Source organism: Falco rusticolus, chromosome 14 (assembly GCF_015220075.1).
Source record: "Falco rusticolus isolate bFalRus1 chromosome 14, bFalRus1.pri, whole genome shotgun sequence".
Classification (NCBI taxonomy): Eukaryota; Metazoa; Chordata; class Aves; order Falconiformes; family Falconidae; genus Falco; species Falco rusticolus.
In genome coordinates, this window is record NC_051200.1 from 12,952,101 (window position 1) to 12,978,369 (window position 26,269).

The window sequence follows — 26,269 nt, forward strand, 5'->3', positions numbered from 1 at the left end:
TCCTTCCGCCCAGCGAGCCCCTCCGGCGGCAGCGGCGTACGAGCGGTCGCGGGGCTCAGCTTTGTCAGCGCGGTATCCTTCCGCGTAAAGCCGTTGCGACAAACGCCGCCGCACTGCGCGGGCGCAACCGCCCCCCGCCCCCCCCCCCCCTTCCTCCGCGGTGCCCCGATCCCCCCCCGCCCGGTCCCGGCGAAGCCCCGCGGCTGCGCGTGCTTTCCCGGTGACAGCGCGAGGGCTCCCCTGTGACTTAACGAGCCTTCCCGCAGCCTCCGATTACCGGGTTCCTCATGCAGGGGTCCGGCTGCACGTTACAACGGAAATCAACCTAAAAGCAGGGCAGCCGGTGCCCGAAGCTTTCCCAGCAGTTCGGCAATTCCCAAACGCACCCCAGGGCGAGGCCTCGGCCGCTGCCTCCAGTGCCCTGCTCCCAGCGAAAACCGGCCCTTCGTGAAATGAAAATTGTTCCACAGTTGTTTATCGACGGCAGCATTTTTTTCCCCTGACAGACAGGCGTGTATGCCACCAGGCCTGTATTTATGAGAAATTATTTTACATCTATTAAGACCAAAGAACACCACACAAATCATCATCCAGATTCTGGGACTAGCACAGGCTATGACGACCCGCAGCTTCAGCAGGGCATGCTTGCCTAAAGCTTATTTTTCACCATTTACTCAGTCACATAACATGTTTTAAAACCAATTATAATAGTATATACACAATCTACTTCTTGTTAACAGTCCACGCTACACTGTTCCGTACACCAAACCGGGACAAGGGAAACGCAGGAGCCCAGAGCGGCCCAGGACACCGCCATCTCGGGAAAGGGCGTTATTCATCCGAGTCCAGGTCGCTGTCTCCTGCAATGGAATGGAAGTCCTCACTGTCTTCCTCATCTTCAGACAGATGGACCTGACTTAATACGCTTGGCCCACAGCGCTGCTGTTCTTCCTCTTCCTCCTCTTCCGAGACCTCATACCCTCCGATACTGCTGAAACTAGTATCCCTTGTGTTGGATTTTGGGTCTGGCTCTTCATAGCTGCCGTAACTACAAGAAAGAAGAAATATATTATCTATTAATTATACTATCAAATATTCGAATCAGCTGCTGATACCGACAATTCTGTATTTAACTCCTGTAAAAGTTCCCTGGCTTGAAGTCCTTGTGGAACACTCGGAGCCACTGTGCACTTCAATTCTGTCAATGGCCAGCTTTTTAAAATAGAAAAAAACCCAAACACCCAGCTCTCCTGATGAAACAATTGCCTACTAGCATCCTCATTGCACTCTGATATACTCAGGTGAGGAGAAACAGATTGCTCCAGCACCTTCCATCTGTCACCTTTACTGCAGACAGAAAGGCAGACAGCTCATTCTCATCATCTTCTCTAGCATTTTCTGCTGGCTATCACCAAGGTACTGGACTGGACCAAGCATTTGTCTGACCCAGCAGAGCTATCTGTACAATAATTTATTAAACAAACATCAATAATAGCATTAAGGGACAGAATTACACAAGTTGAAAAATAACAGAGAATCTAATGCTAATACTCTATATAACGGCCAGAGAAGGAAGAGTAGGTCAGTATTCCCTCAAGTGAATGCAAACTAAAAATGCAAAATAAAGCTGATATTGCTGTACTTGTAATTTTCTAATAATGGAACTCCTTCCAAAATACAGACTATGCATATTCCTATCCTTTTGGATTTCAACTAAGCAGTCTCCTTTCAAGTAAGGAAATGTTTATTCTTAGAGAAAAAAACCAAAAACCATGAAGTTGATCAGCTAAATCATCTTGCAACTTCAAAGGCATCTTGTACTTTCTGAAACAACCTATAAAAACCTTTACTGGTCCTGCCTTCCAAAATCACTATGTACAGGAAGTCTACCTACAAGAAAGAACTTTTTTACTTCAACACTTTCATTAGTGAAAATCTAAAAGCAAAAACAAGTTTCTGTCGATAGGAAGTACATTGCAATTATGGTAATAATGGTTGCAGCAATAAAAACAATGACAAAATAACAGAAAAGAAAAAATGTGAAATATTCTTCAGCTTTCTATGATAAACACTTCAAAATCTTTAAGAGAAGGGATTTTGTTTTGAAAAATAATTTTAACAAGATTCTCAGCTGTAATTACCTGATATTACTGTCCTCCATAACATGAGATGTCTCCCCACCATCTCCTTCATATGACATCATGCTCTCTTCATTGTCCATGCCCATTCGTGTGTTCTCTTGAAGAACATGAGGTTGCTTAGGTCTCACTGCATTGGGCTCCACATCTGAGTCGCTGCCACTCTCACTCAGTTGGATAGCTGTGTGATAAGCCAACATTTGGTCACAAATCGAAAGTTTTGTTCTGTCAGTTACATACCTGTTGTCTTTGCTTAAAGGCTATATATAATATTGACTGTAAGGAATGTACACAAAGTAGTGTCTCCACAAGGTAGCAGAAGGGGTATTTGGGATGTGATGCCACTTACTGAATACTCAGTTCTGATGCTATTCCAAAGCAATCTCATTACCACCATTACTCAAAAAGGCCTTATTTGCTTGTCTACTCTGAATAATTCCTCCTTGTTCCCCCCTAATGACTTTCAGAAGCCATCACTAAATGCCACTATAAGCTTTTCTGCACGGCCAGTTTTTTAGTAAAATGGGGAAACACTGTGAAGAACCTCCAGACACCTCTTAACAGTTCTCTATAACACCGACCACTGTTTCACATCAAAATAAATGTTGTGCTTTTACTAAGCAGCTCATTCCTGGCTCTGCACACCAAATCATAGTCCCCGACATTTCAGAACCATTTGCAGTTTCACTTTATGAAATACAGTTGATCAGATCTTGTCTTAACTCAGCTTTCTTTTGTGTCCATGCTTACAGCACTCTTACTCCACTTTGGTTTCAGTTCCATTTATGTTTATCCAGTTTTCTCATATTGCCCTTTGGTGTCTCTTCTTTTTTTGACTACTAGACCACCTGGCCTATATATCCCAATTATGTTCTATTCTCTCTACTGCATGTTTTTGTGATGGAAGCATGAGAAGATTAGCTGGGTTTGTGAACAACCAGTTCCTATTCAACCTTTTATAAAAAAGGACACCTACATGAGAAAGGATTATCTCCCTCTTCATCACTCCCATCATCATCATCTTCTCCATCAGACATGAGCAAATCTTCATAGAGGACACTGGCCTGCGGCTGCTGGGCTGATCCTTCTTCTTCATCAGCAAGGTCACCATCTGCATCTTCAACTTCCTAGGTGACACAGAACAGGGCTAGTGAAGATCAAAGAACATAGAAACTACTGCTGCCATTTCTAGCACATGCCTATTATTTATCACACTGTTCATTCTGAAGCGTTCGCTTATTTCATAATGCTAACATTTTAAAACTACATTTAAGAGTCTAGCTGTCACTACACATACTGCTGTGTTTCAGGGTGGCAGACGTAGCAGACAACCCTTATACTATGGAGACTTCTACCACAAGTATGCAAGTCAACACGTAGACTGTTGGCTGGGATTTCTGTAAATATACTCACTGGGGCTGGAGTCTTAGGTTTCCCATCATCATCCTCATCAAACCCTTCAATATCTACGTCAGAGTCTTCCTCGCCCAGCCTACCTCGCCCCTGGCGTGTCTGAATGGAGAACACAAAGAGTAATACCATTGAGGAAGGCACCATTGGACATATATCAAAGGGTATGACTGACATCTGGACCACAATGATGAGTGTGGGAGTACAGGGGCGGAAAGACAAAAAGAAAAGTAGCACTCTCAGAGCAAGGATCCTTCCTCTCTTTATTCCAAGATCAGAGAGCACACAGTCTCCACACACTTTTATCCTGATGTGTTCATCCTTGAAAAGGGAATCTCCAGCCTTACAGCACCAAGAGTTCTTTGCTTACCTAGCCATTTCTGGAAAATACCACTAGGTCTCAAAAAGTGCTTATTTTCACAAAATATTTTAAAAGCAGACATCAGTTTCCACTAAATCTTCTCCTGCTCTTCTCTCTCATATCCTTCCCTCAACCACTGTGAGTCCAAGGTAGAGAGGACATGCAGATTCTGTCCCAAACACTACAAATTGAAAGTCTGTAGAAAGCTTGAAGGCTTCCAAATCTAGAAGGCATTCTCAAAGCTACAGCCAGCCACAATAATAGACAGAACTGTTCATATTCAGTCTCTGTTTGGATTGCTCAGAACAGCTCTCACCAGTATTTCTGATACCACTTTCAGTCTTGTGGCCCTCCTCACCTTCTTCCTCCTCCTGGGAATTTATTTTCATGGTTATACTACTGCATCTCCTTCTGCTTTTCCCTCTCCTCCAAGATTTTTTTTAAATTTATTTTTACAGAATAAAGAATAAGAAAAAATACTCTGTGGTTACTGTAACAAGTTACTGTAACCTGTCGCCTTTTTTTTGTTTTCTTTTACAACTATAAGGTATCTACAGTGGCAACCATCTCTTCCCTAGGTGTTTGTAGAGCTTCTAATCATCACTGGATGTGACCATAATAATCTAATTATCTTCTTCCAAATCTGTAGAATATACTTCACCATTTCCCTATTCAGAATCAACAAGGGATTGCATATTAGCCCGTTGTAGCATGAGTCACCAGGTTTTCTACTCCCAGAAGTAGTGAAGCAAACAAATATCTGGCCTTAGGCAGATTCTTCTGCAGCTTTTGATTCTCTGTTCTTTGTTTTGCAGTGTCTCAATTCCCAGTGCTCTTTAATTTTTTCCTTTTCCCTCAAAGCAGTCAAAATGAAGGAAATTGTGTAACTTTTGAAATGGATTCTCTTCTCTGCTTGGGAAAACTGCTGATCTTTGTCACCTGTTTCCTACAAAGTAACTGCCTCCTTTCAGTAATTTGCTTATACAACCCAACTCTCCAACCACATGAAAAAATGGAGGATTCTGACCTGAGTTCCTCGCTTCTCTGGGGTAGTGATGGGAGTGTCCATAGCAGACAAATTGCTCTCATCTTGATAGACTGAAGCATCATGTGACATACTGAGGGAAGTGCTGGTATCATACAAATCAGGTGGCTAAAGTATATGTAGAAACAGGAGACATAACATTCTCAGACACTGGACTGAGACTAGAACAGTATCTTGAGAGGCAAGACTGGGATTTCAGGACAAAATGCATTTTTGGGCATGGCGTTTATATTTTTAAACCCTGTTTAATCAAAATAAGCTATTTATTCTTAAAGAACAAACATGGTAAAATGCAATGGATCACAACCTCATGTTTGGTTTGCCAAACAGCAGATTTCAAAGTAGAAGTCAGTACTTCTATACAGTGCAATCCTACAGAGGCCAAAATCGTAAATGGACTCCAAAAGGATTAGATAGATTTATAAAGAACAGGCCTCTCTGCAACTCATAAATACAATGGTCCAGATGCAACACCAGTTTAAGGTGCCTGAACAGCCAATTGCCAGAAGCAGAGAGGCTTCACTGTAAGAAGGATCACTGTACGTTTGCATCCACTTACTTCTGGTCCCTGCCAGAGACAGAATACCTGATTACATTAACCTTTGGTTTGACTCAGCATGGCCCTTTTCCATTCCTACAATGGAAATGGTGGTGTAACCACAATGCTGCTATCAGAACTGGGAAAAGTCTATCGCATATGAAATAGCAAAGCTTCAACTTTCAATCAATTCTATGTAAATCACTGTCTCAAGAGTCCCTAAAGCTGACAAAAGCAAGAAAAAAGGGAGGTTTGGATAAAATGTTCTAAAAGCCAAGCTGTAGCTTGCATGCCATTTCACCTCTGAAGAGATAATGAGGAACTACAGGTTAGGATTTTGATAAGATGCCCTTACAATACACAGTTTATGTATCATAACAATCCTGAAAGTGTTATGAGCAGTAGCGATACTGTTTAAAATAGTCAAAACAGGCTGCCTAAGAATTTAAGCAGACAGGTAAACCACAGGCAGCCTTCTACTTGCTGGATTTGGTTTTTATACCCTGGAGTGGAGTCCAACTCCTGAAGACACATACAGGGAGATAAATATTAGTCATCACAACTGCATTTGAAATAAAGGGAACTAAAGCCAAGCAACCATCACCAGACCTGCCTATCTGTGACAAATTTGGGAGTGTGGGAAGCAGGAGTGTACCTCCAGCCAAGAAGCAGAGAGAAAGCGTGGCCTTCAGATGAGGAGAAGCTCAGGATGCTGTCTCCTTTAGCAAGCACAGAGAAGGAGCAGACAACTAGTAGGCAGTTCACTGCTCAGGCCTCTTTTCCTTTATCCTGATCATCAACTTCGACAAAAAATCAGAACAGGTAATAGAACTCTTGGGAAGGCAACCGCCAGATAGAAGAATGACATTTTTGTACCTCGTTCTCTGAGGTATTGGGATCATCCTTGCCTCCATCTAATATTCCTTGAAATGTGTCAATAGATAGTTTCAACAACTGATCTCCAAAGATTCCCTTGCAGCCCGCCACTTCCCATTGCCTGGAAGGTCTTTTTGCATGATACTGAGCTTCAGTATTCCCACCCCATTGAATTCAATCATCATTCCCAGCAAGTTTTTTCTAGCTTCCTAAAATGCTACATTTTGGGGTGTTTTTTTGTGGGGAGACATGGAAGGAGGGTGTTAAAATATTGCCCTACAATTGTTTGTAGCCTGCTATCCTGGCTCCAGCCATGTAATCTTTGTATACTTATTGCCTAAACAAAATTTTCTGTTAAAAATAATCTTTGTAAGTTCTAAAATAGATCCTGAACTTCAAGCCCCTCTTTTCTGTTCTGACTTTACTAAAATTCAATGCAACTTTCCAGATGTAATCACACCAGACTTGCACAGAATAAAAAAAATTATTGATCTACAGTTGGGATGAAAAACTGCAAAGGAAGCTTTGCTCTGTCTTTCTACACTGGGTATACAACAACTGAATTTTAATCATTCAGTTACTGGTAGAGAGATCTTTCCTAAGGCTTATGAACTTCAACAGTTTTTCCAAATAAACAGAAGGCAGATCTCAGACACTAGGATGACATTCCTTGAACCATTACATAATTTATCAGGCAAATTCCAATGGCAATTTTTTTTTTCAGGAATGAACTTGTCATTCCTGATTAAAATTTTTTTACTGATGTTTTTAAAAACCACCACACAGACAAAAGCAAGAGGAATCATTATCAACAGCAACAAAAGGTCTAAATAGCTTATAAAACTTTGTCAAACTGTAAACACCAAAAAAGCAGTCTGTCATACAATCTCCACTATGAATTATGCTTTCAACTTGGTCTATAATCCATACAAAGTAACTGACACACAAAATTGTCTGCTATAAAATAGTAACGAAGAGTAAAAAATGTTATTTCCATTAGAACCAAAATAAAGAAATGTAAAGAATCCCAGCAAAGAATGCAGAGGAGTCATACTTTGCTGACCATATTAGGCAATTTCTTTGCTCATAGCAATAAGCCTTTTCAACAACGCCCCCACCAAACAGGTCTCTGGCTTCTCCTCAGCACTACAGTATTGATGGTTTTTCCTCATGTTTTCCTTACCTTTTCACTGCTTTGCTTTCTGAGGGTTTCTAACTGCTACACTTGCACAGTCCTTGAATTTCTAACCAACATTCAGTTGTACCTGACTGAACGCTACAAGCTCATCTTGAGATCAGTTTTGCAAGTAGCTTGGGAAATTACTGTCTTTGTCTTAGGCAGCTCACTCTCAGAAGCATCATAACTGCTTCTCATATTTATCCTTAAAAAATAGCTGTTAGCACACCATCCAACAAGATACTCTACTAAAAGACAAACTGCAGACAGATGGAGAACAGTAAACAAACAGGCACCTCTAGAACAACCATACAGGAGATTGAAACCAAAAGAATGGAAGTGAAAACTTAGCTTGGTCACTTGCCTGTGGAGTGTAGGGACCAGGGGTCATAGGATCAAGACTTTCCAGATCTGCCTCCTCTAGCGCTGCTTCCTTAGCAGTAGAGATGTCTCTCTCAAGTTGAGTCAGGTGCTCATCATACTAAGAACAAAGAAGCTTACTGAGGTTGCAGAACAGAAAATTAAAACAGAAAAATATGACAGCAGAGTTGTCCACATACCTCAGCTAAAGTCTGATAACAGATGTTTACAATCTCCTGGGCTGTTTTTGTGTACTGACTGTCTGGCCCTGTGGTAAGAAACAAATCTCTTTATGCATTCTGACATTTGCTCAGTTCCAGCTACCGAGACAGAAAGACAGGTTTCAGTTACATAGCTCTCATGACACAGATCCCTAAATCCCAACACATTCTGATCTAAGGAGAAAGATAAAGCAGGGTTCATACCCAACTAGCAAAGAGTAACCAGTTTGTTCCAGCATTAAAAATACGATTTAGGAGATGGGAAGTTTGTACCCTGTCAATCTCAACGAAATTCCCAGAAACAAGTCACTGAATGAGAAATGCACACTGAACAAGTAGAAAATCCTCCCCAAATGTAACTGCCCCACTCTGCACAAGATGGTAAATAAAGCACCATATGGCAATGAAAACATCACTGTTTAAGCACCTCTTTTTCTCAGCAGGAATGGAAAACAATCAAGCTCAGGATTCACAGCTTCAGGCTTTCACAGCAGTACAGAACATGTGCCTAGATCTATTTATTTAAGTACAGAAGGCAGCTGAAGCCTTAGTTTCACAACCTACCATTGTACTTAATGCTGTTGGCAAGGATGAGGTTAACATCATCCAGGAAAGTCTCTCTGTTCTGGTATTTGTGTTTGGAGATATTCTGGAAGAGATCATCACCCAGTAAGTAATCAAATCTAAACATCTCTCAAGTAGCTGCTCAGTTCAAGCTACATACCTTGCGGATAGTCTCCAGATCCATTGGATTAGCTATCACCTTGTAATAATCAGGAACAAACTTTTTGTTAACTGGATGATGAAAGGGCCAAGACTGAAGGAAAGAAAACAGAGAAGTTTAGAAAGCTTCTGTGTAGAAATTTTTACAGTTTCAGCTACAATTGTCATAAAGCAAGTCATATATACACCAATTTAACAGTTCATCATGGTGTGACAGCACAGACATAAAAAACCCTCTAAAATCTGTTTCTAAACATAGAAATGAGAACTTGGTGACAACAGAGAATGGAACCAAGAAAGTTTTCAAAAGGACAGGCATTAAGTCCTCTCTCATTCAGTCTAACCACTACAGACTCTTGTTGCTTACTCCATTTAGATAAAATGCACTTTATAGATGAGTGACACTGAAGTCCTTATCTGTGCAGTTTTATTTGGTAAGCTTAAAAGTCTGGGTTTTTTTAATACTAATGAACTAGTACAACAGAGGGTAAACCTGATCAATTAGAAATCAGCTGCTGTTTCATTTGCACCCGAGAACTGCACCTTTTCAGAGTGCTTCCAGTTCTACCAGTGCAAATGCTCTAAGCAGCTGGAGAAGAGTATGTTTTATAATGGCCATGCTTAATGAAAACCAGTGACTTCATACTAATGGGAGGTTGATACAGGCACTATTCAGGAGTGAGAGCGCAGGAAAAAAACCTGGAACCCAGACTTCACTTCTGGACCTTTGCTCCAGTGAGAAGGGGGTGAGTGTGCCAGTCAGAAAATGACAGGCCAGCTCCCTAGCAGAGCACTTTTTTTTTTTTTTTTTTTTTTTTGGTAGTACACTAACAACCACAATGTAAATGCACAGTCACAGGACCATAATCACCACGTTTTACACATCATACACACTCTACTCAAGCTACATACATCTGGAACTGCCATCATCTTTTGAGTGACAATGTTATCCAAAATGAAGGAAAATGCCACTTGATCATCATCATCCAGGAGGGGATTAATTGCTTTTTCTAACCGAGCGAGTTTATCTTCCTTCTGCAATAAAAGTAAGGAACATCAGTGGCTGACCCCAGATTAATAACTGTTAATATCAGGATACTCTCTCCTAAAGAGACTCCCATTCACCTTTTAATGTAGACATTTGTAAATAAGGGGGGATAATAGCCTAGATATAAGCCTACATACAAGATGAAGTAACTAGAGTAACAAATGAGCATCTATTTTTTGAGAAAGTCTCCAACATTTAAAACTGTAAAAATCAAATACACCCTGGGGCGCAGGGAATGAGTTCCCTTATTCTTCCACTGTATTTTGCATGCTCATGTCCTCTATCCTCAAACTCCTCAACCACCCCTGACCATCCCTCCCCTTCCACTCTGATCACAACTCATTCGCAAGACTTGCCTCTTTTAGCTTTTCATCACACAGGTCCAGCATGGACTGAGATATCTGTGTCAGTGAGTGCTTTGGCCCTGCAAACACACAGCAAGTACAGTGAGATACTCCAGCCTGATTAAAAAGGCCAATTATGTCACAGTGTGACTTAACCTTTACTCCTAAAGCATCACTGATTATACTCCTAGTGCAGCTGGGAGTATATCCTCAGTATATTCTCAATACACACAGTTACTATATTTTAGTATGGATTTTATATGAGAAAAGGTTAATTGTAGCAAATATTCATACTTCTGTTACACATTCTGTTAGGGTTTGGAAACCCTATGGGAAAGCAGCTGTGCCTGTGGAAGACTGGCCTCTAAGTCCTCCACCTTTGCCAAACTTCCAGAATATGTCAGGAAATTTCTGATTCCTTCACTAAATCCAGTCAGTGAAGCAGAACTGCTAAGGAAGACAAGATGGGCATTTAAGGAATATTCAGAAAACCACAGCTTTAAATAATTTCACGATTCCTCAGACATGGAAACAAGTATTTGCAAAAGAACTATGAAAAAAAAAATCTCATTTATTGGGATAAAACAGGGACTTAGCTGTCCAAATAATAAAAGAAGCACTAAAGGCACAAAAACAGTGAAGTCAGTGTCACCCCAAATGCTGCACAGCCCACAGAGATTCAAAGCAGCTGTGAGGGGTTTTTTTATCTGTCAAATGAATACTTTTTGGACAAAGACCTTTCTGTCAGCAGTCAGAATACAGCTGACCTATAGTTGCTCAATGAATCAGCACTTTTCCCTAGCAGATGCACGCTCTGCTGCAGAATCTATGGTTTTTTTTTTGGTTTTCAGACTAGCTTTCTGACCTTCCCAAATGGGGAACAACATTGCGACTAAGAACCAAAATATGCAAAGTCATTACAGTAAACTCTACTCAAAGCTGCATGCTCCAAGGCAACAGCTTCAGAAGGTGTGAACAATTCCTATTTGTACTGAAAGAACCACTAACGCATAATGTAAAGAAATTAAGTTCAGAAGCATCTCTCCACCAATCCATGTCTGAAAGCAAAAAGGAAGGACACTCATTACTAAATCTACTGAAAATGTTTTGCTTAGCTTCACGCTACATGAAGGGGATATGCAGAACTTTGCTTCGGTGCAGTTTGAATTAATACATGCAACGGTGTCTTCAATCATCAATAGGTGCATAATTGAACTTCAGTTACAACATCACAGTCATCACTTATTGTTAAATGCTGGAGTCCACTTTCTTATTTATGAATTAGGTCATTAACATTAACATAATCTTTCAGGTATATCTGGAAAAATATACATTTATTGCTGCCAGCTGACAGTGAATTTATTCTGCTTTTCAGTTGCTTTCATTATTTCTAGAAGATGTACAGCTCACACGTGTACAATGTATTAGCAGAAACACAGATCCCTTGTGATATTAATGGCCTACCATTGTATGTTGCACTGTTCTTAACAATTAGTTCCAGATGTTCTCTGAACTCTTCTCGGGATGGGTACTGCCGCTTCCGAACATTTTCACGCAGGGTCTGTAAATCCATGGGACGAGTAATGATCTTATAATAATCTTTGACAACTTTTGGATTTACAGGTGTATGAAAGGGGTATGTCTGAGGAGGAAAAAAAAAAAAATGCTTATTAACACAGTACTAGCAAAGCTAATCTTAGTTTAACTTCCACAATTGAATAGGTACTAACATACAAAACCTTTATACAATCAGTTCCTTAACTGCACCAGGGAAATATGATATGCTCAGACCCACAGTAGCTATCACTTTCCTCTACAAAATATTATTTAATACCATTATAAGAAGAAAAATCTCACAAAGAATTCTCAGATGTTATGCCACACAAAAGTCAGGAAACTAACTTTCAATTCTCATTTCAACTCAAATCTTGCATTTAATCTTTTGATTTTGTAAGTTCCTAGTAAAATCTGGTCAGAAACAGTGACGTACACAATTTTCTCCAGTGCCACATACATAAAAGTATGCCACATTGCCACATCGAGTGTTATGCATCTTTTTCTGGTTTTGTTGGGGGAAAAAAAAAAAAAATCACATCCCAAGCTTTGAATATGTATCCATACAGAACTATTCAACAGTATTTTCTGATATGGACATTTTCATCTCAAAAAGATTCTGAGCTGAGATAGTTTATGAAATAATGCATACAAACTATGTGCAGGGCAGGAGAAAAGGGGTGGCACACCACTTATCTCAGAAAAGCCCAGCCTAATTTTGGTGTCTGCAACGTATAACCTACTTCAGCCATATTGCTTAAGACCCAGGTTTTTGGTCTCATAGCTCAAGCTTACATTAGGAAGATCCCTTATGTCATTGATGATGCCCTCCAAGATGGATGACAGCGTCACCATGGGATCTGTTCGCCGTCGGTGGATAGATTTATGAGGACGCTAAAAAATTGAAGAGATAGAAAAATTAAGGCAGTTCCAAGATATTTACCCACAGAAATTCTAGGCAATTGAGTTTATTAATTTCCTGGGCAGGTATCTGCGTTGCATGCAGAAGATGCACAGGAGCAACAAAGAAACTGGCCGGTTGGTACAAACAGAAATAGAGATGCTGCAATCAGCTCAGTAACACCTTCACTCACATTCAGATAATCACAGTGAACGGTTGTCCCTACTCGCCGCTTCTTCTTTGGAGGAAGTTGCTGTTTAGGAAACTTCAGAACCAGGGATTTCCTGCGAACCTCATCCGCACTAGGTAAAAACAAAGAGGCGTAATACTTTCTCCAGCCCTCTTGTGAATTGAGACCAGTATAGGCTCTGGTCCCATCTGTCGTAATACCAAATACACAATCAAAGTACTGTAGTAATAGTCTATGTAAAGCCCTGTCACTTTATTCCTGGGATTAATATACATATGAGTATTCTGCACTAAGCTCTAAACTGTTTTTCTTACTACCCATCAGTATCTCTGCTTCTTCCCTCACCTCTCAATCAGTTGTTTTCCCAGGACAATTTTTGTTCCTTCTACTTTGATGAGTTCTTCATTATCATTGTGAATTACTGTTTTTTCCAGCTCTTCTTCCTGCTCCTCTGTCATTGCAACAGGATTAGAAGGTGGGGCATTTGTTTGGTAGTAAAGAGGGCAGAACTTATTAGTCCTCATATGGCCAATGGCACCACATGCTCCACATTTTAGCTGCAAAAATATAAGAAAGATGACAGATCAGAATTCATACATAGGCTCCTAGTTTAGATGCCAAGTATCATTTAAATCCCCTAGTCAGACCTTTAGTACATCACTAGAACAGAAAACTTATCCAAATACCCAAGACCCGTTAGCATGCGTTACATATGGGTATGCTTACTTTCAAGTCTGGACGCTCTTTCATTTTCTTGGGCTTCTTTTCTGGAGGGCCCTTGAGTTTCTCTTTTTCTTGGTTCCGTTTTAACCGCCGTAATTGTTCCTGGATCCTGCGCCGCTCCTTCCGCATTTCCTCACGGTGCTGTTCGTCAAATAGAGCAAACTTTCGTCTGGGGGGGGGGGGGGGAAGGGGGGGGGTGAGAAAAAACACACAAGTTTTTCATCTGAGTTGTTGACTTACCAGGTATTCTTATGCCAAGTCAATCACTGCACAAAATTCACAATACCCCCCTAAATGGACAGCCATTAAATCTCTCTCTACACAATTACAGTGCCGGGCTTCTACACTCAATTCTGCATTTCTACATATTGCCAACAGAATGAAATAGTCTACAGGCAAAGTTAAAAAGAAAAAAATAAATCATACAAGTCTTACATAAACTCTTCATCCTTGGTGGTCCGTATTCGGCAGTAGGCATCAATAACAGCTGGCTTCCGAACTGTCTCACACCTCACATATTCCTTCCCATCTTCATCTCTAAATGTGCGATAGATTTTGAGGCGGCGGCCAGTGGCAGAGGAATTAAGGCTGGTAACAGATGCAGTGTCATCATCTTTGTGAGAGTTTGCTGAGGCTCCTGAAGCTGATGCTACAAGAGAGTGTTTTATTTACTTCTAATTTCTTTCATACTGTAGAAACATCAGTTTAAATACAGCAGATAGTTTTGGCTTAAAAACTTCCAAGACACAAATTCAAGAAAACCTAAGCTATAAAAGTTTTTCCCGTGCTTGTTCTCCCATCAAGACTTATATCAGCCTGAAAGGAAGGTAAACTACTGAATTATCCACATGGATTATAAAACCAGAAGGAACAGCTACAGTCAACAAGGACCCGCAGGTGTCTAAGTGCAAGCACCCAGGGAACTGCAACATGGCCTTGCAGACTGCTTGTCGTTCCAGTGGTTTTGTTCATAGGTGTGGAGATCTGGCAGAAACTGCAGGCCAGCAATTATCCAGTCCTCCAACTACTATTAAGACCAGTGATCTAGCCTTGTCTCACATGACCAGGATCTTTCTAGTGCCATCCATAATTTTGGTTGAGAGTTTTTGTTCAAAAGAACACTGGATATCTTTTCATAAGGCAACAATCATCAGCAAATCTTCCACGTATCCCTTGCTAAATTACTCCAGTAATTATTTAATTAGTGATTTATTCCCAGTCTGGGTTTCCAACAGCAACAATACCATTGACCCAGGTGCAGCACAGCTCAGCTTTGCTCATACACATGCAACAAGTAACAGCGGTCATGAGAACAGTCATACAGACAGAAGTTCATTCACAGGTCAAACACTTCCACCTGCCAGTTAGGGATACATCAAGTTCTCTGTCGGAATGCACTTAAAATAAGCTTGCCTCCAGGAGATTCAAATCTGGCAGCTGCCCAATTACCTCCCAAACACACTGCTGTGAGCCTATATATTGTGCCTATCTGTTTCACATACACAGCTGTGCTCACACACAAGATCCAATTAGATTACCATAAGCTGGTTGCAGGAACTATTTGTGAACACATCTTGAGAAAACTACTCAAGAACACCCAGCCTCCCCAAAAAAGAAAAGCAGCTTAAGCAACCAGCAGCAGTGAATATCTAAACAAATACCAGAGTAAGTTGATAGTTCAAAATAAGCAAAGAAAACACTTTAAATGCATTTTCAGCCAGTAACTGCTCAGGAAAAGGAAGAAGCCCCAGTATGCATGCCTAAACATTCTCCCTGTAAGGAAACCACACTTCCCTCTGAAAAGGCCAGATCAGCACACTTTGTAGCCTGACACAAAGTTCTGAATGCCTTCTGATGGTTGCAATTACTTACACAGCCCCTTTTTGTCTCTCCTGTCCTTTTTGCCCCTCTCTTTGTCATTGCCACTGTCTTCTCCCAGAAGCATCCTTTGCAATTCCTTTCGTTCCTGCTCTTCTCTTTCCCGGGAGAGCTGAGAACTAGTTTTCTTGTTCTGTAACATATTCTCAATATTCTTTCCCATCTCTTCAAAGTCACTGTCTTCAGCTGAGCTGCTATCTGTGTCTGTTGACAGGATCTCTGTGGATTCCAGAACCCTGAAAGGAGTCACCTTGAAAGTCAGTCAGTCCCCCCCCCGCACAAAAAAAATGAGCCTGTTACCTTCCCAGAAATACAAAGGTTAAAATGACAGAAAGGTTTGAAAATTAATGTTGCAAATCACTACTATAAGAACAGGCATAATATATGCCCTTCTCAGTCCTCCTGTAATCCCCATGTCCAAAAGATCAATTGTTCCAAGCCAATATTCTCCAACAAGTTGACTTTTTTGTCAACAACAGTACTATATTCCCTCTCCACTCTCAGGTCTTGGGCCAGAACAAGGAATAATACATCAGTTATGACAGGTCTAAAGAGTGTGACAGAGAATTGGTAGCTGCTACCCAAGACAGAGATTGCAAACTGCTGTTAACGAAACGAACAAAAAAAAAAAAAAAAAACCACACAGACAGACAGACAGGAAATAGGGTGGTGAACTACTGATCTGTGGAACGGTGGAACACCTCATGCCATTATACATGGCAGACTATGCAACTCATTCTACCCTTCCAAAAGGTCTATGACAGGAAGACACTAAGACTAACCCATACGTTTCTAGTAACAGCTGAAGTCTCCTTCCTCAGTGCTGTTATTTTGTTGGCCCAACCAGGTGAATCAAGACCTGTATCACTACATATCAGTGAGTTCCAGGCATACACAGCTCTGGACTTGTCACGTTGGGACAAGGTGGGGTTCAAGTCTGTAAACATCAGATAAGAACTTACTTATTCTGTAAATCAAAGATGCGCTGACACTCTTCTTTGTATCTCTCCTGATGCTCTGCTACAGAAAACCGAGACCCACGTGCAAATTTGCTCATAGGACCTTCACCTGAACGAGCCTGCTCTGTAGACATTGTACGTACAACATCAATCACTTCCCATCGGGACAGCTTCTTTATCTGGAAAGAGGAAGACCGACTAGAAATTACTTTAGAGACATACAACTGAGGTAGCTGACCTTCAACTCCTTTCCACACAAATCAGAGTAGAAACATATACATCCTTTCTACCATCAGCTACTGAATCTGTTAGTGAAGAGAACTGTGTAACCTGCTCCAGATTCATGCTCACCTCCTCTTCAGGCACGCCAAATTTACGCAGAAGCTGTTTGGCATTTTTGAGAGAAAGTCGGCGCAGATCAGCATCTGTCCCAGTCACTGTCTTTTTCACTGGCTGAGGTTCTTTATCATCCTGTTCAGAGAAAGATGCAGCCTATTAATGTCATCACATAACAGTCTTTCGCAGGCTCATCTTCTGACATTTTCTGTTTTGGCTGCCCCACATTTACTCCATTTCTCCCACATGACTTCGCAGTTCTCGCTCCTTGTCCAACCCAACCCTGGGAACTATACCTTCTGCTGAGTTGGTTTGTTTGGAATCTTCACATAAGAAAATCCTTCACCACAACCGGTAGGATCTGCTACACCAGTTACTTCTAGGAGGCACTTGCCCTTCATAGCAGCAATGAAGGCTCGCGTGGTGTTCCATGGAGCTGTACGCACCTGCCAGCAAGCAAAGAAACACACCCTCACAATCCTGCTACAACAGAGGAGAATTCCAAGCTTTTTATTTTGGATTCTTCCAATCATACTGAGAACTTTTTAATTGACATGAGGATGAATTCCACTTCTTGATTCTTGAGCTGCTCTGATAAAACCTCTATGAAGAACCAAGGTGCTAGGTAACTCATAAAAATGCATTTAAGGCAAAAAGCCTAGTCCTGAAAGGACCTGACAAGAAGGATCCCCAAACACAGGCATACGCTTGGCAGCAGAGTTCCTGGGAAAGTCACAAGAACATATGATCTACTGAATCCTACTTTAAATACGTCCTTTAAATACAAAGACCTCGTTTCTCTCCTGCCATGCAGATTTATATATTAGCATTCATGCTCATGCATCGCTCTGACAGTACCTCATCATCAATCTTCATTTGGAAATCCTCTTCATTCTCCTCTTCTGGTGCAAAGAAGGATTTCTCCCCATAACCTGCATCCTGCAGAGAAGTATTAGGAAAAAATGAGAACCCTAAGTCTTAAAAAGGTTACTGGACAGAGAACTAGAAGCATATCATGAATATCCTGTGGAGACTGATGCTGAACAAGCATAATTCCACAGACAGTTGTTTGCAAGATTCACTGTTACCCACAGTATCACAGATGTCAAACTGCCCGGTATTTTGTCAAACTCCGTAACTAAATAGTGCACTCAACTTCAAAAAAAATAACCGGCCGCTCTCACAGCCACATACTCGTCACTTTCTGCTGTAGAGCTCCAGGTAGAAACGTACGCCTTTCTTGTACCTTCCCTTTGCTACCTTTGAGCATAGCTAATTCAAAACCTAAATAATAGGTGGTAAGAATATAACAGCTTTCTTTAAGAACTTAGCTCCCATTTTATGCAACAGCAAGTCACCCAGTAGTCAAGAGTCTGATTTGCCTACTTTATAGCAAAATTAGCTTCAGGCAGAAGGTGTTACCTAGCCTCACCCTTCACAGAACTACTTGTCAGTAACCTGCCTTATAGCCTACAAGGAGCTTTTACCTTCAGTCGCTGCTCAGCCGCAATCATGCTGTAATACGCACAGCACTGTTCTGGTGATACCATTGCTCTGATCTCTTCCTCTGTTGGCAATCTGAAATCTGGCTTTAAAACCCACCAATTTGAGTCCATCCCTGAAAAATGCACAGATCCAACACTGAGTAGTTTCCCACAAATATCGGATGCCATCATAATCCTATTTCAAGATTTGGTACCCTGCTGCAATGCTAGCAAAAGGAGCAAGTATGACAAAACCATGACACTCAGACCACTAAAACTGATAGGTTTTTAATTCTACATTTGTCTAAATCAACGCCTCCTAACCCAGCACCTGTTCCATCAGCAAGCCCTCATGCATCCATGCTCATTCAATGTAAAAAGTACATTCCAAAAGCATTTAATCCACCTTCAGTTCCTCACCTCAAACTGCTTTTCCCTGTGGCTAGCCTAAAAACCTTTGTATTACCACCTGTTTATTATTCTGTGTATACAAAAATCAGAACTCAGGCTCTCAAAGCATTATTGCACTATTACACTCATGAAGATGGGCCAAGCTTTTGCTGGCATCACGCAACACAGCCATACACAGAGGGAAGGGAATGTGTATGTGTCAGTGTCATTCTTTTAAAGTAACAATGTAAGTCATTGCCCGAAAGGTTATAAAAAAAAAATATATGTCTAAACTATAGCCATTTCTCACCATCAAGCACACTTGTGCCAGAAGAAATTGCACGTTTATAAAAACTGGAACAAACCTGCCATCAGATTACATTTCAGTTCTTCACACAGATGTTTATAATGGTTTATAAGGAGGAGATGTTGCCTCCTCCTGCTGCGTCTGGAACTCCCAAGAGCAGCAAAGAAAGGCTACCTGCCACATAAAATCTTTTAATACCTGTACGTTTGAAATCAGCACAAAGCTTTAGCCGCTTTCGGATGCTACTCTCCGAGTGTGAGGGAAAGGCCTTCTTTATATCCTCCATGCGAATTCTCCGAGGACGGTCTCTGCTTTTCCAGAAGAGGCGATAGATAAACACCTATAAAACAAGACTCATTTGTGATGTTCAAAGAAAGAATACAACAAACATGCAAAGACATTACAGACAATGCTGTTTCTAGTGACTACTTCAGAATTCCTACTTAAAACCCATTGTTCTTAAAATAAATTTACTTAGTAAAGTTTTCCAAGCTACACATCCACTTCAGGTTCAGCTGCTTCCAAGAATGAGACATGGAAAAAATATTTGCCTTGAAATTGTGTATTATCATATTAGAAATGTTCATGCTTTGGTAAAGAAACTTGAACTTTGGGAATGGCAGGGATTTTCCTGCTCTGCAAACACCTCTTGAATTATAACTTTGAATTAAACTGTCAGTAAATTACTAGAAATTTTCTCCCAAAATCTAAATTTGGAAATATTTATTTGAACGGTCACTGACAGTCCCAAAGCTTAATTATCTCAAAATCTAGGAAATGAACAAAGATGTATAAAGCAACTCTAATTCTATGCTGTGTAGTAGGACTGTGCTAAGGCTCCTTAACTGCCTCTTAGTAACCCATGTAACTGTAATTTTATACAGCATACCCACTTCAAAGTTCATTCTAATTTCTTCAGTTTCCTACACTTTTATATAATTTTATAACCTTTTATTTTGGCTAATAAAAAGCCTCTATCGTATACTTATGAGGTAGGATGCAAATAAACAGAAGGAGCATGCTATAAATTGTTGATTAAACAACAATCAAAATGGTCTGTATGGTTAACATCCAACTCTTGCAGCACTCTCACAACCAAAAAACCCAAAACCCAAACAAACAAACAAACAAAAGGGAGCCATAGCAGGGCAATGCTGCCTGTATGAGGCCTGTGCCTACTCCATGTGCTTCCTCCAAAGACCCCTCAGATCCCCAAACTGTTTCTTACAACATACCTGCAGAAAATCTCTGATATGAGTGTTAGCTCGTTTAGAGTTGGGACCAGGTACTTCATAAAGTGGGCACTCCTGACCAACTACAAAAATATCCACTAATTCTCGAACATAATAGCCTTGTCGTGTTCGGATAATCAGGAAATCTGTTTCAGGCATCTTATGTAAATAGATAGGGGCCCGGAAAAGGTTGTTTTCAAATGCCTAGTAAGAGAAATACAACAGTTTGAAAGTCAGGTTTTGATCAATTTTTCTGTAAGTCCATCTATAAAAAACAGTCATTTAAATGGTACACCATCATTTATATCACAAATAAATGTAGATGCACAGTCAGAACATTCCTTGCTTATGCAAAGAATAACCACGGATAAAGCCCAAAAGCATAAGAAAACCTAGAACAAATGCAGAGTTTGAAGGGCTCTTTGGACTGAACCTTTAAGGAAGTACTTTAAAAAGGGACAGGAAGAACAAATATGCAGAAGAACACTATAAACCAGCCCAGGACACTCGCACAGTCTGGGCATGGGAGAAGGCAACAGAAACAAGGGCTGAAGACTTTGCTCAGGAAAGGAGGTTGTAAGAACTTAACCAGAAAAGCAGAGAGCAGCAGAGTTCAGCATTTAAAGGTAATACTACACTAGACTGAGTGGAACTGGAAAGACCATCTTCTAGAAACGCTTTTTTCTCCACCTGTAGGGCTTCCACAAGCCTTACCCACTGCTACTCGCCCACACTACCCTCATCCACATTGCAAAGCTTTCCCTGAGATGGCCCTGTCCTCACTTCAAGCTTTCCAGAAGTCCTGTTTTAACCATGATGAAGTCTTCTTAGGCTTGAACAATTAGCATTGTCAGTTCTGTCATGAATCTCTAATATCAGCATTCACCCCTTTTTTCCTGTGGGGCAGCATGGACAGAATTATTGCTGCAGCAAGAGCAGCTAGCATTAACTGAAATAAATTTATTTTTACATTTATAATGGATTTTGTAACCAGGTGGTCCTTACAACACTCTTATTTCCTCTCACTATCACAACTGTATGTATTTCAACAACAGATAAAGGCTCAAAAAAGCAGGAATCTACACACCTGACTAGTAACTGGTAGACTATCCAGTAGACAACTAGCAGTGCATTTCTCAGAAAGTACACATAAGGTTTTGCTAACACATCCTGGACCATGACAAATCCATGTTTTCTATCCATGTTTCCTATTTACTGAGCTCACCAACATTCAAGCAGCTTTAGCCTTCCACGGAGTCCTCTGTAATAGTATCGCTAATGCCATTACAAAGCAAAGCAGCAAATATTCACTTCCTGCAATTCCTGTAATTCCTACAACAATTTTAAAAAACATACTACAGAGATTATTTAAATAAAAAAAAAGCCAAGAAGTGAATTATTATCAGTAAACAAAGAGACTTAAACTGGAAATGAAACAGAATCTGTTTTTTTGGAAGCTAGGCATTATTTGTGATTCAATAAACAGGGCACGAAACATTTGCCTATTACTCCACATTCAACTTTGCTATCTTCTTGTGCTTGCTTTTCTCACCTGCAGTAACTGGCCTGGATGCAGAGAACCCAGGAACGGAGAAGTGTGACAATAAACAGTCTCACCATATTTACAATCTGGAGCTCCCGGATCTTTGCCAGGTTTCTGCAATGTGCAACAAACGTGCAGTTAGCACTCAGTGAAAGGCAGAAGAAAATCACTGTCCAACAGCAAAACCTGCGTACTCACCCTTTTGTAATAATTCTTGATCTTTGTTGCCATGCCAACCTGCATCATTAAAGGGGCATTTTCCTCACTGTATTCAGCAAGGATGAGATCCCCATCCTTGCCAGTTAGGTCCTGTGGTGTGCGCATGAAGAACATTTCACCCCCGCCAGAAGCCTGACGCTCCTGCTCTCTCATCTGTGCCAGTCAAAAGACGGAGTTAGGAAAACAGCACATCAAACAGACCTGCTGTGCAAATGGAGCCACAACAGACATCAGATACAGAGAAAAGTAACTGTACCTTGGCTTTCTTTTTTATATGCTTCAGCAGGGGTTGCACAGCGTGGGGCCCTGGCTGGGACAAGGCACCAAAAGAGTATTTCTTCAAGGGAGGCCGATGAAATTGTCGGAGCTTCATAGGACCCATATGGGTGGGAAAGAATGGCTGGCGAAGCTCCACTGCTGGGATAGAGTGCTAATACAGGAACAAAACGTGTATTAAGAACAACACCTATCACCTCAAAACCAAGAGCATCCTTCTATCCCGCTAACCCTTACATAACAGAACCTAGTAATATTTTTAGGTCTGCTAGCAGTAACACTAGTGCATTGAAATTCACTTGTTATCATACACGTTGCCTTCTGACAGAACGTGCTTAGGTCCATATATAGATCTTTCCTTTCTGTACAGAGGCAACTTTAATTTTACTGTTTCAAATGGTACCCAATGAGAGGTTGTTTTTATTAACTAGAAGCATGCAAAGCCATTATCCTATCAGTGGGAGACAAGTGCATTGGGAATTATATATTTTTCCCATTACAGAAGCGGCTGGAATCAGATGGGGTTTTAGAAGAGGTCACTGACTATCACAACAAAGGAGGAAAAAAAGCCCTCACCTCTTCACCTAGGGCTAGTGAGCAGTAGTTCAAATTCATCATTAACTACATTATTTTGGTAACATCCAGATTAAAACACACTAATAGCAGAAGTACAGCTTCACTTCTTGACTACCTGCACCACTTTCCCCCCTTCCACTACTGCTTCAGAAAGTACTACAGAAAGAGACACCAACCAAAAGGATGGCAAGTCTGATACAGCAAGACCCAAATCTCAGTTTGATGGGGCAATCAAGAAAAGCTAGTTCAAATGCTTTTCTAATCATTTTAATTAAACATTTAAAAACTCTCTCATGAACACTTAACTGACCTGCTGTAATCTAAAGTGGTTTTCTACAGATCCTAAATCACACTCTCAACTAGAACCCACCTACCAACACACTCTAGCTCTCCCTCTATAGCAAACACTACTGTGACTACCTGAATGATGTTGCCTCCAAAGGTTCCTCGAAGTCCCTGCTGTTTGGGGTAGTAAAACTCATCATTGGAGAGGTTCCAGGGATCCTTCACCTCTGGCTGAGACATGTTCTAATTCAATTTTAAACAGAGAGAGAGGTGTCAAGAAAACCAAAAAGCCAAAAAAACCCACACTCCTTCCACATCATTCCCAGCCTACAAGGTGCTAAAGCTTATGCTGACCTGCTGTGGTTCTTCCTTGATGACACCTGTTTTTCCCAACAGGATTCGACTCTTCTTTAGAGAAGATTCTTTCTTGTTTTCCTTGGACGGAGAGTTCAAAGTCATTTCTTCCTTTTCATCAGGAATTTCTAAAAACACAAGGAGTCACACTCTAAAGCACTTGTCCTAGGGTTCCCTTTCCAACACCACAACCTCCTACTGAGCTGCAGCTTGCTCCAGACATCTTAGCCTTTTTGTTCAGTTTCTGGGGTGACTATCCTCCTTCCACACTCCTCCCCCATTTTCCTTCACACAGATTAATATGAAACAAGCTCAACAAACACAGAAAATCTCCATGCTTAAATCTCTAACTTACCTTCTTCAGCAGTGAGTAAATTTGAGTGGGAGGAGGGTGACTGTGGGGATTGCTTGTGGTAACTACTACTCAACACAAAATTTACTAATCATCTAATCAGTGAAAGTACAAGAAATAGCATCTGTTCTGCCAAAGCTATTCTAAACAGTTGAGAGTCAAGGCAACAGGAGCGCCAGTACTGTTTCCCAACTACATGTATTAATAATCCTTTTCTTCCCCACATACATACAACATGAATGTGAGTCTGAAGTCAAAGATAATACAGACCTGAACCCAAAATGGATGCCTGAAAAATTCCAGGAAAGTAGCATGAATTTTAAAACTTAGCAATTTGTGAAGTAAAATTGTCACATGAGAAGCAGGGCCTACTAACATGGGCTTGGTAAACTGTATCAACGTCATGCACAGACCTCATGTCACTCTATAAGAATGGATTCACCTTTGTCACTATTTACACAAACACCTGCAATTTTGTGGTGTATTTCAGACTTGGAAAGAAAATACTGCAAGTCTACTTTCTTTACTTTAACCAAGCTCAAATCAAGAGTGATTTTCAAGGTTGCTGGCTAATACCAAAACCAAACCAATTAATAGATATAGGAATTCTTAGAACTGACCCACTTCCCTGAGGAAAGTACATGCACTCCAGACCACATGGAAGTGTAGCAAGACATGCCTATCCTTAAACTACATAAGGCTGCTTGAAGATTACCAACCCACAGATCTAAGAGAAAGTGCTGATTTTAGTGGTCCAAATCTCTCCAGCTTGTAGCAATACGCAGGGAGTACATTTAAATCAAACTCCAGGAACACTGAGCCATTTTGTAGCTTGATGTAACATAACTGCTGACAGGTATTATGCAAAGCCATTGCTCTCATGTGCCAGTACCACAGCCTGAAAGAGGCTTAACGAAATCTGCTTCCACAGGCTTTGAATACAAGCCATGCTGAGAATGGCATGGGCTAGTTTGTGGTTTACTTCTCTACCATCCCTCTTCAAACCAAAATGCATGCAAGTAAAATTAATATAATCACTTCTAAACCACACCAAGAGTCAGTTTAATTATGTTAAATTTAAGTTTCAGGGCATTAATTTTTACTCTCCTCTTACTGCTTTTAACTTGTGAGCTGAAAGTATATACCACACCATTATTGTGTTGCCATCTTCTGCTTAGACCTTTGATTACTTGCAAGTTATCTTGCAAAGCTAGAACAAAGGAACACCGTAAAGTATTGCCCCAGTCCACTTATTTCCATTACAGTCTGACCATAAATCCTTGCTTCCGTTTCCACTTGTCTTTTCCCATTTGAGTACAATTTCTGGATGCCATAAACATACCTAGAATAATGTTTTCATCATTTGGATCAAGCGTTAAGACAGGGGGATCCAAGTAGGTTTCCATTGCCTGATCATCCCAGATGATACTGTCTTCCCAACGGCCGTATACTAGCTCTTCATTATCAATTGGGAAAATAGAGTACCAGGGCTTGTCTTCATCCAGGGAAACTGCAACAATCGTAAGGTAGAATCCTTAAGAGTTTTACACGCTACCTTGGCAGAAAACCATTTCACAGCTTATCCCCACATCTTATTCCCTCAACTTCCCCCATCTTTCAGGGCCTAAAGAAAACTCACCTTGGAAACAAAAAGGAAGCTGAGCCCCAAGTCTCAGTTTTACCCGTGGTTATAGATTTTGCTCCTCTGAAGCCCAAAGAATGAAACAGGGTCTCTACCAGGTCTTAGAGACAACAAGTATCCCTTTTATCTACACCTTGCTGCTAAAAAAGGACCCAGAATGCAAGTCTATACAGAAACACATCTCACATGCACCTATTCATAGGCCAAAGATTGACGTCCTCATTACCTTGCTGTTCAGAGGCCTGCTTTTCTTTGCCCTTTGCTATACCTAGGACTCCTGCCACACTTGGTTTCTGTGCTAGTGGAATTGGTGGATTGAGCAAAGAGCCACTGCGGTTCAAACCTAGAAAAAGGGAAAACAAAAGGAAGGTTAGCTGGAGTGGGAAGGTTAGGGGGCGTTGCACTGCCTTAAATCAGAACTTGCGGGCTGCATGCAGTGAATCCCAGCCTGAACCCGCATGGGCCTGCTGCTCCTATCACCAAGGGTCATCTGTCATTAGCACAGGTACGACTTAACAAAAACACGTTCACTCACAGCTTACTGCTGGAGTCTGCAGGCTCTACAAAGTTATGTTTGGCTTGCTTTGCACATGCTCCATGGCAGTGCGTAAGGTGCATTTCTACATGGTATCTATAAAAGTGAGAGGCCTTGAGCAGACAGTTGCCACTGACAGAACAGTTGGACTGGCCTCCAGCAGCTTCCTGTCTTATGGTAAACTGTCATAATAAAAAAAGGATGGCCAAGCAGACCTCAAGGAATTGTTCTGTGCAGGCAGCTTTTCCCAGGGCAGACCAACTCACCTATGCTCACGTCACTTGTGTCACTT

The 26,269-nt window shown here is 41.0% G+C and overlaps 1 protein-coding gene across 7 annotated transcripts in view; it reads right to left on the reverse strand.

Annotated features, from left to right (window-relative positions):
* Nucleotides 1-513: 513 nt before the first annotated feature.
* Nucleotides 514-26,269, reverse strand: part of TAF1 (TATA-box binding protein associated factor 1) — a 32,552-nt gene continuing 6,796 nt past the window's right edge. For 4 of the 7 annotated variants that reach the window (XM_037407984.1, XM_037407982.1, XM_037407986.1 and 1 more), the window contains 32 exons: nucleotides 25,669-25,785; nucleotides 25,143-25,310; nucleotides 23,449-23,576; nucleotides 23,230-23,337; nucleotides 22,214-22,387; nucleotides 21,937-22,110; nucleotides 21,748-21,852; nucleotides 20,199-20,399; nucleotides 19,162-19,303; nucleotides 18,270-18,400; nucleotides 17,641-17,721; nucleotides 17,079-17,228; nucleotides 16,798-16,917; nucleotides 16,450-16,625; nucleotides 15,482-15,723; nucleotides 14,045-14,258; nucleotides 13,613-13,778; nucleotides 13,232-13,443; nucleotides 12,890-12,998; nucleotides 12,591-12,689; nucleotides 11,706-11,883; nucleotides 10,254-10,321; nucleotides 9,762-9,884; nucleotides 8,851-8,943; nucleotides 8,691-8,775; nucleotides 8,106-8,173; nucleotides 7,910-8,026; nucleotides 4,937-5,062; nucleotides 3,552-3,650; nucleotides 3,115-3,265; nucleotides 2,142-2,319; nucleotides 514-1,048 (listed from right to left, as the gene is read on the reverse strand). In XM_037407984.1, coding sequence (XP_037263881.1) covers nucleotides 832-1,048; nucleotides 2,142-2,319; nucleotides 3,115-3,265; nucleotides 3,552-3,650; nucleotides 4,937-5,062; nucleotides 7,910-8,026; nucleotides 8,106-8,173; nucleotides 8,691-8,775; nucleotides 8,851-8,943; nucleotides 9,762-9,884; nucleotides 10,254-10,321; nucleotides 11,706-11,883; nucleotides 12,591-12,689; nucleotides 12,890-12,998; nucleotides 13,232-13,443; nucleotides 13,613-13,778; nucleotides 14,045-14,258; nucleotides 15,482-15,723; nucleotides 16,450-16,625; nucleotides 16,798-16,917; nucleotides 17,079-17,228; nucleotides 17,641-17,721; nucleotides 18,270-18,400; nucleotides 19,162-19,303; nucleotides 20,199-20,399; nucleotides 21,748-21,852; nucleotides 21,937-22,110; nucleotides 22,214-22,387; nucleotides 23,230-23,337; nucleotides 23,449-23,576; nucleotides 25,143-25,310; nucleotides 25,669-25,785 — 4,520 coding nt within the window. In that variant the 3' untranslated portion in view covers nucleotides 514-831. The remainder of the gene's footprint in view (nucleotides 1,049-2,141; nucleotides 2,320-3,114; nucleotides 3,266-3,551; nucleotides 3,651-4,936; nucleotides 5,063-7,909; nucleotides 8,027-8,105; nucleotides 8,174-8,690; nucleotides 8,776-8,850; nucleotides 8,944-9,761; nucleotides 9,885-10,253; nucleotides 10,322-11,705; nucleotides 11,884-12,590; nucleotides 12,690-12,889; nucleotides 12,999-13,231; nucleotides 13,444-13,612; nucleotides 13,779-14,044; nucleotides 14,259-15,481; nucleotides 15,724-16,449; nucleotides 16,626-16,797; nucleotides 16,918-17,078; nucleotides 17,229-17,640; nucleotides 17,722-18,269; nucleotides 18,401-19,161; nucleotides 19,304-20,198; nucleotides 20,400-21,747; nucleotides 21,853-21,936; nucleotides 22,111-22,213; nucleotides 22,388-23,229; nucleotides 23,338-23,448; nucleotides 23,577-25,142; nucleotides 25,311-25,668; nucleotides 25,786-26,269) is intronic. The other 3 variants (XM_037407988.1, XM_037407983.1, XM_037407985.1) reach the window with 2 other exon arrangements.